The sequence below is a fragment of the Epinephelus fuscoguttatus genome, linkage group LG21 (genome assembly GCF_011397635.1).
Source record: "Epinephelus fuscoguttatus linkage group LG21, E.fuscoguttatus.final_Chr_v1".
Taxonomy (NCBI): domain Eukaryota; kingdom Metazoa; phylum Chordata; class Actinopteri; order Perciformes; family Serranidae; genus Epinephelus; species Epinephelus fuscoguttatus.
The window spans coordinates 23,091,360-23,105,653 of NC_064772.1; the positions used below are offsets into that span (position 1 = coordinate 23,091,360).

The 14,294-nt window shown below is 41.3% G+C and overlaps 1 protein-coding gene across 1 annotated transcript in view; it reads right to left on the reverse strand.

Annotated features, from left to right (window-relative positions):
* Nucleotides 1-10,797, reverse strand: part of pola1 (polymerase (DNA directed), alpha 1) — an 83,570-nt gene extending 72,773 nt beyond the window's left edge. Inside the window, exons 1-25 of the mRNA XM_049565098.1 lie at nt 10,462-10,797; nt 9,871-9,998; nt 8,393-8,489; nt 8,227-8,304; nt 8,023-8,138; nt 7,816-7,878; nt 7,439-7,540; nt 7,178-7,331; nt 6,914-7,082; nt 6,626-6,798; nt 6,390-6,502; nt 4,662-4,775; nt 4,481-4,555; nt 4,238-4,376; nt 3,972-4,126; nt 3,564-3,648; nt 3,359-3,420; nt 2,535-2,624; nt 2,302-2,418; nt 2,039-2,214; nt 1,815-1,944; nt 1,095-1,214; nt 919-1,009; nt 712-842; nt 441-590 (exon numbers count right to left, since the gene is read on the reverse strand). Coding sequence (XP_049421055.1) covers nt 441-590; nt 712-842; nt 919-1,009; nt 1,095-1,214; nt 1,815-1,944; nt 2,039-2,214; nt 2,302-2,418; nt 2,535-2,624; nt 3,359-3,420; nt 3,564-3,648; nt 3,972-4,126; nt 4,238-4,376; nt 4,481-4,555; nt 4,662-4,775; nt 6,390-6,502; nt 6,626-6,798; nt 6,914-7,082; nt 7,178-7,331; nt 7,439-7,540; nt 7,816-7,878; nt 8,023-8,138; nt 8,227-8,304; nt 8,393-8,489; nt 9,871-9,998; nt 10,462-10,510 — 2,877 coding nt within the window. The 5' untranslated portion in view covers nt 10,511-10,797. The remainder of the gene's footprint in view (nt 1-440; nt 591-711; nt 843-918; nt 1,010-1,094; nt 1,215-1,814; nt 1,945-2,038; nt 2,215-2,301; nt 2,419-2,534; nt 2,625-3,358; nt 3,421-3,563; nt 3,649-3,971; nt 4,127-4,237; nt 4,377-4,480; nt 4,556-4,661; nt 4,776-6,389; nt 6,503-6,625; nt 6,799-6,913; nt 7,083-7,177; nt 7,332-7,438; nt 7,541-7,815; nt 7,879-8,022; nt 8,139-8,226; nt 8,305-8,392; nt 8,490-9,870; nt 9,999-10,461) is intronic.
* Nucleotides 10,798-14,294: the final 3,497 nt, after the last annotated feature.

Sequence of the window (14,294 nt, forward strand, 5' to 3'; positions counted from 1 at the left end):
TGAGTCACATTGAGTTAGAGTGTGTAAACTGACTTTTCATTTAGTTTTGCTGTTATTAAACAGTCACCCATGACTTCAATTCATCAAGAATTTTCTCTGTTTTTGGATTCTTTGCTCAATGTGGAGACATGCGACAAAAACCAAGTTGTCTTCACAAATTTAACGTAGCACAGGGTGAGTAATGTTTATACAAATGTTCATTTAGGAGTTTAAGTATTACTTTAAGTGAATTCAAACAGATTACAATCACAAGAAGCTACAAGAGACAAACATTTTAAAGTTTCATATGAAGTCTCAACTAACTTTAAGAATAACTAACCAACAAACAGGGAAGCGAGTACCCATATCAACTTGAACTCAATAACTAAATTGGAAGCAATACAGTATGTAAAGCATCTGTGTGTTTCAGTGTGCATGTGTAGGTGTGTGTGTGCGTGTACCTGCAGGTAGAGGTCTGGATTGATGTCTTGCTGTTTCATCAGCTGTTTGACTTGTTTACGCCTCTCGACAAGCTTCCTGATCTCTTTGGGCAGGATTCCCATGTCCAGGTCTGAATCAGGAATCTCAGGAATCTCCTCTGGGTCATCCTCCTGTAACCACGGAGACGAGAGTTGGATGTGAGCAGGAATTAAGTCAGGCTGGGGACCAGGATTTTGAGGCTCTACAAATCAATATACCTGGGTTTAATCTATAAATCATATCATAAATTACCTCGTCCTTCTTCTTCTTCTGTGTGTTATGAGCCTCCCGCTGCACAGTGGTGAAGCAGATGTTGAACTCTTGGATGATTGAAGGATACAGGCTGTTGAAGTCAAGCAGCAGCACGAACTTGTCGTAGAAACCTGCAGAGAGAGGTTGGTTATCAAAATATGTACAGAGACAGCAACAAAGACTTTAAACTAAAAAAAACAGACGTACCAACTTTAGGATCCAGCACCAGCCCTCCAGCATAGGCTGCCTTCTTCTTCCGTTTGCCTTTTCCTGTATCCACATCTTCCTCTCCCTCGACCTAGGACACAGGAATGAAGAGATAAAGACAATGAGACATTTGTCCAACTAAAAAAGAAGCTATGTGTGACTGTGTGTGGCTTTACCATTTCCATCTGGGCCTTTTTGAAGGACGGTTTGTCAGGGACGATGTAGTTTTTGTCATGGAAGGCATGAAGCAATAGGAACTCGTTCCTCTCGGAGCGACCGCCCATCAGAGTACGAGACTGCAGAGAAGAAGCAGAGGTTGCATAGGGCTCAGGGGTGATGGCATCTTTATGTCCAAAATGTCATCTTACCCCTCTGTATTAAATTTCGTAGTTCTCCCTGAAACACACTTTTGATCAAAACACGTCGGCTCTAAATCTAGATAAAGGCTTTTAAGATTTAAAGCTTTTCTCTTCATTCAAAGGAGAACCAACTCTTGCTTTTGTCTGCAAACTGTTTTGTTTCTGACTTCAATTTTTAGTGTTTGTACCTCAGCTGTACAATAATTGAGAGGAGCTGCTGCCTGGAATTCACAAACCTCAACGATTGTCCATCCGTCTTTTGTCAGGTGTGTTTAAAATGCTTTTTCCAAATACTGTTGGTAGTGCAGACGCTTTTTCATTCAGAGAGCAAAATGCATTTTAAGTGTGAGTTGTGTGAATGGTCATATTACGACATTCACCAAATTGTGAAGTGACTACAGTTTTAATTGTTATTTGCATTTTCTGTTTGAGCCTAACAATAAGACTCAGAAGATAACTCTGTTATTACATTTGATGTATATTTTTCTTTTTTTGAAATTGCAGATGATGAAAGCAAATAGTGTTGGTGTGGCTTACCATGACGTTGCCAGCAATGTTGGTGATCTGCAGGGCCAGGGGCAGCACGTTGAGCTCACACATCATCTGGAGGATGAGCTTGGCGTCTGTCCATGTCAACTCCAACAGGTACAGCAGGTCATGAGAGTCACTGATACACAAACACACACATGTTTTTTTAGGAGACACACACTTTTTGGGGAATTATGTTGAGGAATTGCAAAAAACAAACAAATAATTCTAACTTGTAGAGATTCCTGATGTTTTCCTGAGGGACTGTGACTCTCTCCATCTTCAGCACTTGTGCAGCCAGTTCAGTCAGATGGTAACTTTTACAGCGAATCAGCTCTTTGGCTGAGATCTCCACGTCGCACACCAGACGGCCGCAGGTTGCACTCTTCTCTGCGAAGGCACTACGACCCTGCCACCGCAAACAACAACATTTAGTGACGTGCAATGTGGTGCAGAAACCAACATAAATATTGCTAAGGATTTCTACTCTTCTTACCCCTAGTTTGGGCATATTGGCCCTCCTGAGGCGTCCCATCTTAGACCAGTGGGGAACCTTGCACACATTGATCCTCTGCAGAATCACTTCCAGGTCAAAACCAAAGATATCATGACCCTACAGGAGAAGAGAAAAATCTGCATACTTACTTTTACCCAAATGAAACACTGCACCTTCATCTGGGCAAATGATTTGTCTGTAATCTATTCAGGAAAATTGCATCTTCTACTCACCACCAGCACATCAGGGTCAATTTTGTGCAGCTTAGCCAGGAAGAAGCCGAGCAGAGTCCGCTCTGTAGCCGCTATCTCCACTTTGCCATTCTGACGGGGGAGTAAGAGTCACATCATCAATGTTTTTGTCACACATAATAAAGAGAACATATACAGGGTTCCCACACATTTTCATGCATAAAATTTCAATTTTTTTTACATGACTTTTCAAGGACCCAAAATATTTTTGGATCCAATATTTTTTTTTTTTACTTAAGTGCTTTTTGAATAAAGTTTATTAAATTGAAGGCTGACACCCTCTGGCTGGTCGGTTGGTTTGTCGATATGCTCTTGGCTGACCAAATCCTCATGGTCGTACAATCGCTGATGTAACTTTCATAAGCAGCCGTGTGTCTGTTAAAGCTTGTTTTCCCAGCTGAAATGCTGGAGGCACAGAGTTTTTAAGCAGAGATGCTATAATATGGAATATCCACATGGGTAAAAACGTCAGCACAAGGTCGAGTATTTGCTCTCTCCCTTGCTCTGGATGAAGAGAGGGCTGAAGAGCGTACGGAGAGAGGACGGACCAGCCGGTCTATGTAGTCAGCAGTTTCAATTTCTCCACCACTGCTGCTGTTTTTCAGTACTTGTACATTTAGGATGTAACAGTCAGTCTTTGTCCCACCCTTCCTCTACTGTGATTGTACAGCTGGGTAAATAGTGAAAGTGATGAGCACAGTGTTGTCCCCAAAGCTGAATAACTTTCAACTCTTTGCAACCAGAAAAAAATGCCAAAAGTGCGACACACTCTGTAAATAAATATATAAACCAGTTATCCTTCTCACCTTCTTCCTCACAGCATCTTTAAAGTCATAGGGGAAGATACAGTCAACTGGTTTACTGACCACTGCAAAGAGAAGAAGGATATAACAGTTTGAAAACTTTCATTAAGATCCTTTCAGACTTTCACTCGTCAGCTGAGCTTTAAAAGTCTATTACACCTACGTGTTCCAAGGAAAACCTTCAATAACAGAGGTATAAATAGCTTACCACAAAAATGGGTCTGGTACGGAGGCTGAGGTGGAGCTTTATCCATATGGAACTGGTAGTGGACCAGTGCAGCCAGAGACACAATCTGCAGAAGAACAATTAGATCATCAGGTCCCTGCTCACAAAGTCTCTCAGCTTGAAAACTTTTTCCAACAATGTCTGCACAGCTGGTTGCTCAATCTATGTCCACAAAGCTGGTTGCTCAATCTATGTCCACAGCAATATTTGGAGTAGCTCTTCTAGATGTTAACTTAAGCAGAGCCCAAGTGGACACTGTTTCTTTTTTTCCTTACATCTGTCGGTATATCTTTAATGAATTGCCAATAAAAATACCTTGTTTAAAAAATGTATCTCAGTTTGTTGGAGCACATCATAAAATTTAAAGTTAAAAAAAAAATTCATTGCGACCTCGTTGTGGTGTGTCTTGGGGTTCTGGATGGTCTTGAGGCTGATGGACATGACGGTGATGGGTGGAGGTGACAGGTCTTTGACCACAGTGACCAGGTCACTCCTCAGGGCCAGAGCCTCCACCTTACACCAGCTGACTGGCTGGCTGATCAGCTCTAACACAGACACAGGGGGCACAAGTGAGTATTCCAACAAGAGCCTCAATCAATCATTGGTATGAATACAAATCATGTTAAACTAAATGGACAAAGGGACGTCCTCCTTACGTGGTGTCTTGATATCCAGCCAGCAAGGCCCTCTTATCTTCCTGCTGAGAAGGAAGTGCTCCAGACTCGATGTGTTGGTTCCAAAAATGTGGGAAAATGTCGCCCCCTTAAGGTCTGATGGCAACGCAGGGAACTCAGCCTGCAAAAACAATATTTAACACATTGACAAATGGGTAATCACCAAAGGTCAACCACATTTCTGGATAACAGCTGGACAAGATGTATGTGTACACATCCACTCACAGAATATCTGACTTCCAGGTACTCGCTCTGAGTAGGAACATCAGGAATTTCAAAAGCGTAGCTCTTCTCCACTTTCTGCAGAGAGAAACACAGAAACAGGCACCATGTGAAACTTACCACCTGCCAGAACCTGACATTCAAGCTATACAGTAATTACCAAATACCAAAGGTTGGCACTGACCTTGGATTTGAACTTCATGATCTTGAACTTCTCGGAAAGTTCGTTAAATTCCTGGTAGACATCCATCATTCCTACAGGAGTGTTGGACACCTCCCCGGTCTTTGTGTTCACTTTCTGTTTATGAAAACAGCCAAACAATTGAAAAAATATCAAAAAAAAAAGTAGAAGTGATTTCACACACAAAGACATTGTCCTATAGCTTTACAGCTTTTTTAAACTGGGAGAATGTACTTTATCCTGAATCTTAAGCCCTGTTCACATGGGCCTAGTTTTACCTGGGGACATCATGTGATTATGAAAATACACCCCCACATCTGTGTTTCCTTTCCATCATGCTATGTGTGCAACCCATCGAAGGAGATTTAAAAAGTAGCTCATAATGGTTAGCAGCTAACTCAAAAGAAAAGAAACAGCGGCCGAAAATGTATGCTAATTTGGAAACAATGAGGTCCGGGAGCTCCTTACCCTCCGAGCAGAGGACTAGATCAGTCGCCGTAAAACAGGGACAGTAAATGACTGTTATTGTCATGTTATGTCATTGTTATTGTTTCTGAAGTGCTGCTGACACATGTTACATGTCATACTAGAGGCCAACACTGTTATGTTACATGTCACACCCCTAATGCCTCTTTTGATTCCGTAATGCAGGCATGCTGTCTAAAATCCCACACTGGAGCAGCATGGTACGCTAGTGTCTGGTTCTGTGTAAAAATGCAAAGGCAGCATGAAGGAAGGACTTCGTTGCGGCTCTATAGTGCGATATCTGTGTAAAAAGGGCTCCTATTTCACTTGGGTTTACTGACATTATCCTCGGGATATGTTGTCAAGGCTCTGCTTAACATCAACAAGGTCTGAATTTGCTCCCAAAATTCTGTCAAATTTTGAATGCATAGTTGCCAACACAGCGTCCCAAATCCTTGACCAGGAAAGAGGTAGAGAGAAAACAAAACACCAGAATATGACCCAAAATCATGAGACGCTGTTTTGCGTGGGACTGATATTATTATATGACCTCTGTGTTTGGCACAATATGGTACCTAATTCCCACAGAATTAAGACAACAGATGTCCTCCACAATTATTCCAAATTACTAGAGGTCCCCATTTTATTCTAGTCCAGTGGGAATTGGGCTTTATATGGCATGATTTACAAAAATGAAGTATAATCTTACTTGTTGAATTCCAGCAAATATAATAAAATGTCACACTGATAGGCGTCTTGGAAAATTGACGCCAAACAAATCTCAAAATGAAACCCCACCTCTCATCACAGTATCAAATATTAGGGCTGCACAATATGAAAAAAAAAATCATATTGCAATTATTTTGACAGATATCGTGATTGCGACATGAGTCATTTTAACTGAAAAAGAACTGAAAATGATGAATTTGTGCTGGCTTCTGTACCAAACAAGCATGTTCCTTTATGACTGAAATATGATTTATAGGCCAGGTCATCTCTGCTGCACCACAATGCGTCATTTAAAATGGCAAGTTGTGACACATTTTACCTTTATCAAAAAAAAAACAAAAAAAACTGTAGTAGCAATTTGGAGACTTCACTTGGCCATGTTGCCATTTTGAGAACATTTTAATTAACTGTACAGCCCTGGTAATCATTGGGTTTTCCAAAAACGGTACAAAGGGGTAGCTGGTTGTTTCTTAAAACATGGTCATGACCTTGTTTCCATAATATACTGGCAGTAATGTAACAGAGTAGTTAACTTACATATTCGCGAGGCAGGATGTACATGGTCCTCTCAATGTTCCTGACACTGACACAGCAGCTGACGTGAGACTTTGCAGACTCAATCCACACTTTTCCAAACAGGTACACCACACCTAGGCCACAAGTGAGTCAAAATATCAGGATGTGTTCAACAAATCTGAACAGAATCCTGAGATTATGGAACTACATGATATAATATCCAATATATATTTCCTCTGGGTGTGAATATGCCTCACCTGGCTGGCTGTAGGGGTCTTCAAAGGCATCCAACCAATAGAAGCGGAAAACCTGCTCCCCGTCTGCACCCTCCACCAGAGGGAGTTTGCTCGAGTCAACCTGTATCTCTGCTGGAGCCTCGCTGGCTGCACCCTCCTCTTCTTGGCCCCACGAGCTTCCAATCCTGCTGGATCTAGAAAAACACAAAGGAAAAAATGTTGAGGTCTTGACATGTTAGCTTATTGTATGTAAAACACATCTATATTTCCTACTAAAGTAGAAGCAAACAACGCAGATAAAAGCCTTACAATAAGACGGGGTCCTGAGGCTCTGCTTTGGGCTCCACTTTAACTGCCACTGCTGCGGCTTTAGGCGAAGGCTCGGCATCATCTTTAAGTGCTGGCTTCTCCTCCTCCTCAAGGCCAACCTCCATCGGCTCATCGAAGTCCACCCCATCAAACGCCAGAGCATCATTAACTGAGAAACACATTGTCATAAAAGGTTAGTGTATTCTTGCTGCTTGAAGCCAGAAAACAAACAAAAAGGTAGCAGAGCTGTATCTGTCTTTTTACCATTGTCTTCATCCATCTCCTCCACTTTTGCCTTCTGTTTCTCCACAGGAAGCGCAGGTGTGGAGGGAGTGAGGCGGGCTGATGGCCTTGGGGTCGGGTCAGAGGGTGGTGGCCTGATAACTTTGGCCTTTAACCCCGTAGCTGTGGGTGACTCCTAGTAGTAGAGGTGACACATAGTTAACAATTATTGAATTCACACTAGAATTTGGCCGGTGATGTAGTTTACAGACGCTTCCAGTCATATGATAGGTTAAACGATACCTTTGGCATCTGAGGTTTGATAGAAAAGGGATTCATGGGTGCGCCAAGAGACTTCTTTTTCTTCAGAGTGACCACCGGCGGAGGAGCCAGAGTTGTTGGTTTCTGGGACGATAGGGGTAGAGACAGATTTGAAAATCAGATATTAAAACATATCACATTAGGTACAGGCAAGGAAGAAGTGGAGAAGCTGGCTATGACAAAAAAAAGACACCGCCGCTGTGTAAAAAAATCTAGCCACCAAAACTATACTAACTGAGTGTCCCCTTCGACCAACATGACTTGCTCACTCATTACACATCAGCTACAGGCCTAAATATAAATGTGCAGGAACCACTTGGCTGTTTGTGGGAAACACCTGACTCCATACTGCTCCATACCTCAGAGTGCAGATCCTGTAAGATGTCTCCTAATAGGTCATCTTTGGACAGGTCGACATCTTTCTGCAGGAGACAAAATGACGCTCATGGTCAATGCAAAAGAAGGAAAGACTGTAGGACATCTCTCATGTCAAGTTAAGATCAACACATAGCAAAGTGAGGGACATTTGTAATAGAGGGAAGTCAGTGACGCCAGCAGACACACACCTCAGCAGGTCTCTTGACATTACTGTTCATGAAGAGGCTCTTGATGGTGTTGGGCTTTGCTACGACAGATTTCTTCACATTTTTCTTAGAGTCTGCTCCTTTAGCACCACCTTTGCCTGCAAACACAAACAAAAAAATCACTGTGTACAAAACTATTTACTGTACATTACCTCGCACTCACAATACACGTAAGTTGTTGTTTACCTTGTTTGTTTTCAACGATATCATCATCCAAATCATCGTCAAAGATTTCTCTTCCATCCTCCACATATCCTGTTCCATCTGAGAGGAGAAAAGGCAAAACACATGTTTACACTAGACCTCTGCATCACATATATTCCCACAGTGGATACAGGAGACTGTGACTCACCATCATCAATAATCCAGTCATCCTCTTGTCTTTCTCGTACCAACTTCGAGTACTGATGTTCGTCCACCTCCTCGTACACACTTGTCAGCTCCTCCACCTGGAAGACATGAACACTGGTTACAGGCTGTGAACAGCTACAAACAAATTAAATTTAATACTTCTCAAGACAGTTTTTATACCAATTAAAAAGAAATTAAAGACAAAAGATGCATAGGAAATACACACCAAGAGTGAAAATATACTTTTTCAAAGTAAACACATTGATGTCAGTTCAACAGTAAAGAAAATGACACAGATGATAACTCTGCGCTTACCACTCTGCAGGTGCAGAAAAAATAAACTGACAAGCAGGCTTACTATCAAGGCCTTAATTTAATGATGCAGACTCATTGCTCAATCTAAATACAGAGAGGGAGAATATAGGGGCATTGCACGCTTACAGGTGCTGTGACGAAGTTGGAAATTCTCATGTTGAAGTGACTAAAAAACATCTCAGACCCCCCCCAGTTCCCAAGCCAAGTCCCTATGGGCCAAGCTACTGCCGCCCCCAAAAGCTGCCATGACGCAGATTCGAACCAGGATTGCTGCGATCACAACACAGAGTACTAACCTCTATAATTACTGCAACTGCCTTTATTCCTGTCTTAATCAAAAAACCTTGCAACGACCACAGAATCACGACCACATCACACCAGTTTTAGCCTCTTTACATCAACTCCCTGTTTGTTTGAGGATGGACTTTAAAATCTTATTAATGACTTTCAAGGCTCTTCATGGCTCCAGAAAACATTTCAGACCTGTTAGTCCCTTATGAACCTCTGTATAGTTTGAGAGCCTCAGGCAGAGGTCTGGAATGACCTGCTCGAGGACATAAGTCCCTCCTAAAAACATACTTCTATCAGAAAGCCTATCCTGACTTTATCTGAGCTGTCTGTTTTATATATATCTTATTGATGTTATTTCCCATTTATTATCTAGATTGTAGTTTTGTCCTTCCTCATTTTATCTTTTACTAGATGACATTTTATGACATGTTGTTTGTTTTATTCTCTTTGCGTTTTAAATGTGTTTCGTTTTATTGTACAGCACTTTGTAGCTGTGTTTCCTCTAATGGTCCTCTGTTACTGTCACAATTTCATCACACACAACTATATATGGTTTTTCCAAACCTTTACTAATACCATGACTTTTCCAGACCTGGAAAACATAACTGTGAAATTGAGCCAGCTCCTTTGACTGGGCAACAAGTTTCCTCCAGACACAGGACTGCTTGTTATATCGAAAGGCAAAGTCAGTTGAACTTTGGCAATGGATCCTAACAAGTACAAGGTGATGAAGCTCTGAGATTGCATGTGTCATTAAATGAGATAACACTGAACTGATGCACACTGAGTTGGATTTAATACAAACAATCACAGCCACATTGTGTGATGTCGACTGCTGTGCACCTGTGTACAAACAACACTTAAGCTTCTCACCTCATATTTGATCTTCTCCCCCTTCTTGGCCTTCTTAAGCTGGTCCAGAGCAGACTTCCTCCCCACCTTCTCCCTCTTCTCCCGTCTGGAGCGAGACCTCGCCAGACCAGCAGCATCACCTCCGTCATCTGAGCACAGGGACACATGGACGTGACGCAGAAGCAAGTATGGACATGACAGCTCGGTTTGGAGCGCCTTATCTCAACACAGACTCCACTAATATGGACAACACGGTTACTTTTGCGTTAAGAACACGAACTTTTTTCACTCATTTCTGTGACGGACACCAAAGTTGCAGTGGTGAGAGTCATGTCAGAGAATGACAAACGGCTGTAGTTAGCTAACATTAACGTTATCTCACACGACCGTTATGTCTGTTACCCTCTCTTAAACTTTAGCATCACTAGTTTCACATTGCAAACTGTTAGCTTAACTAACGTTAGTTCAGGCACTTCAAGAAACACTCAGTATTACTGGCCTAAGCGTGTCCCTTGTTGTAAATGGCAGTGTAAGCTAGCTAACATGTTAGCTAACTTCTTCGCTGCCCCTGCGCTAAGCTCAGCTAGCAAGCGGCGCGAGACCAAAACTCACCGGCGTCCGGGCCGTCCATGTCTTTCTCTGGGTTTGATACCGGAGCCATTTATCTTTATCTTCTCGCCGTTACCGTTTGCTCACCGACTCCTGCTAACCGCGTCAGAAACAAGTCAACACAACAACAGGGTAGTCCGCGCCAATTCGCCTTCCCGGGGAAAGTCATATGCAGGAAGTGACATCACGCCGCTGTCAGCCAATTGAAGGAAGCGCTATTTCCTCTCAGTCCGCGCGGGGGCAGTGTTCTTCAGCTGTCGTGTTGACTCCACATGAGCCAGACCACAAACAAGTACAGTGTTTGTACAGTGTCTGAGGCAGGTTTACACTAAGGGACTTTTAAATTTAGTACATTTATCTGTCAGAAATGGTTCATTACTCTGTAAATTCACATTGGAAATACTTTTTATAATATTTTTATGAGCCATACTGTATACCTGGTTCTGCCATCGTACATATTTTGGATTTACGCCTTACTGTTATCGTAGATTTTATACATTTGTACTCTTTGTATTTGCACTTTTTCCACTTTGTATTGCAAAAAAAGCAAAAAAAAGATATGGTGCAGTCTTATCTCATCTTTTCTTACATGATACAATCAAAAATCATATGATGCTCAGTAATAAGACCACTTAGAACTTAAAATGTATTTATTTGTGCATCTACCTCAGACATAAAAAACACAACTATAAAAAAAGTGTCGATCCTAAAAAAATGTAATCTAACAAAAAAGCAAAGGCACTCAAATAAAGTACACAGTAAAAGTACAAATAAATAAACCCAAAGCAATTATGTACAGCAAACAAATACAGCTCTTGTGTTGAGGGATCCTACACCGACTAATGTTTAAGGTATTTATGATATATCCTCACATCTTTTCTCACAGGTTTCCCTTTTATTGCAAATATTAATTTACAATAAAGGGAAACCCCATAGATAGCAGACTTATTAGACATATCCTCGTGAGAACTTTTGTTTGTTATTCAGTTCTAATTTCTTCTAGCTATTTGGGACCAGTAGGACCGGATAAGTATAAAAAAAATAAACATTGTCAACGATAATAAAGTCCCAGTGTCCAGTGTCTTAGCTTGTTACTGTTGCTAAACTTGGTAAAAATTTGTCGTCATATCAAACTACAAACTTAAATTAATCTTAAATAAACAAGTTTAAAGCATAAAATGTGATCAGGTTTTGTCCACTTTTGTCTCAGGATCAGCTGTCTGACTTGACAGACATGGCTGCCATCTTGTTTTTACATTTATTAGTGTATTGTGCTCTTATAATCACTATATGACACAAAAAAGTGTCCTTGCAATGAAGCAAAATGAAGTATAAGGTGCAGGAAACCAAAAATGTGACGTCCCCATATGAGGACACAGGGTCACGGGAGGATATAACACTGTGGTTTCAGCATTTTTTCCCTCTAAACATAACAATTGTATTGGCATACAGAGAGACATATGACAAAACTACTTTTTCCATCAGTATAATATTCTCATGGACAGGTCTATTGTCTAAGGTTACTGAGGTCATGGTGTTGGTATTTTCCAAGCAATATTATTACAACTCTGTTCTAAAATTAGCACCCTCAAATTATAGGATTAGGACAGTATTCGCCCCCTTTTTTTTAAAAAAAAAAAAAAAGTGCCTGTGTATCTCGGTGAAGCTCGTTTCCATGGCAACCAGGCGGGACTTTGTGGGGCACAATGGGTTCCTGTCCCATAATGGGGCCACAGAGACACTACAGTGAGTCCAACAATGAAAAACAAAGCGTGTTTTGTCCTTTATCCTCACAGCATATTTTGGGCTTTAATGCCATAAATCAGTGTGATTATTTTAAACCTGCTCCTATAACACTATAGTGGGTTTAAGTCCACTTTATCATATTAATGTGTAAAGTAGAATTGTTTAGGTGCTGGTTAATGTTTGTTGTGGTTGATCATTTTTGGTTCAATTTTTAATAGGTTACAAGTTGCATATTTCATCCATGAGTAAAGTCCTCCACTGCAGAACAATAGGACTTCATGAATGTATACACTAACAGCCGTATGGTGTCCTGTAAGGTCTGCTAAATGGACCGTAGCCCACAGTTGTCGCAGCTCATCAGCGCTGAGCAGCTGATCTGTCCTGTGGACAGACTGGACAGACGGGCTGCCGTCCCTCTGCTGCTCCTGCCCACTGTGCTGGAGCAGAGGCTGCCTCACACCGAGCAGAAACTAGACAGGGAAGCAAGTGGAACATAAAGCTCTTACTTTACATAGGCTACTTGTTTGGTTTTGGACAGCATGGTGAAACAGCGACGCGTCAGAGCGCGTTCCTGCTGCGCAGCTGTTGCGCCTCTCTGTAGCAGAAGAGGAGCAGTAAAGGTAAGTGTGCATGCTGGGTTTAATTTCATTACATACTACATAGTTACTCTAGTCTGTATGCTGGTGGATAGTGGTGGCTATGGTATGCTGGTGGGTAAAGGGAAAAAAGTAAAGTAGTCTAGTGTGTGTATTCCGAGGCAAAGCTAATAAGACCTTGTTTTAATTCTCATATTTAATTTAATTAAGTTTTTTTTTTTTTGTTTATTTTATTCTACTTTTTATTTTGTTACCAAATAGCTAACACACTTTTGAATGGTGCTTCTGTTGCACTGCTCGCCAGACTGCTCACACATGGGTGTGACTGTGGTGGTTACAAGGAGGAGATATGCTATCTCTAACTGTATACAACACGAGACTATGTACATACCAGACACCCCATCGAGCTTTACAATAATCTGATAGTATAAGTGATATCATGGTTACCACTGAAATATTAAATTAGTTCTGCAAGACGCTGAATCTTGCATCCTCTTATAACCCTACTTCTTCCTTTGCAGGTCAAATTGTTAATTTATAAAATAAAAATGAGGCTATATATTCTTCTTTTACGCTTCTCCATACTTCACATTTGATCTACTTTGATCCGGAGCCAGTGGATAAGTAGTGATACCCAGAATCATCTCACTGATGGTGCTATGGACCACTCCACCAATCCTCACTGCTCATACTGCCAGACTGCTGTAGCTGCTCTCTCATTGGTCCTTTCCTGGAGCGCTCTCCTCTTTTCCGTCGCCATGGCGAGAGCTCATCAGCTCTGTACACCAAGATCGTCTATTGATACAATGACTCACTCACGGACAGAATAATCCCGCATAGATAGGCTAAATAATGTCTTCTCTTCTCATGTGGCTCATTTCTGCCCAGAGGAGATGATATCCCTACAGTGCATGGCGGATTATGAGACAATGGGCCCCTGGGCACGAGACACACACATACGTTGTGGTGGTTTTTGTAGTTGTTTTTGTTTCTTTGCAGTTTCTTTGAATCTCTTTGTAGTCTTTTTTTGTGTCACACTGTGGTTGTTTTGTATGTCTTTGTTGTCGTTTTGCATCTCTTTGTAGTTGTTATACATCTCTTTCTGGTTTTGTGTCTCTTTGTGGTCATTTTACGTCACTTTGTAGTTATTTTGTGGTTGTTTTTGTAGTTATTTTTTGTCTCTTTGCAGTTCCTTTGCATCTCCTTTTTTTGTGAGTGTGACTTTTTGCGTCGTTTTGAGTCTCTGTCATCCCCCCCTCCCCAATTTTATAGTAATTTGTGTCCCTTAGCAGTTAATTTGGATTTTTGTGTCATTTTTACGTCACATTGTGGTTGTTTTGCGTCTCTTTGTAGACATTATACGTCTTTTTAAGGTTTTGTGTCTCTTTGTGGTTGTTTTTGTAGTTATTTTTTGTCTCTTTGCAGTTCCTTTGCATGTCTTTTTTGTGTGTGTTTGTCTCTGTGTGTTATTTTGAGACTGTCGTCTCCCCCCTT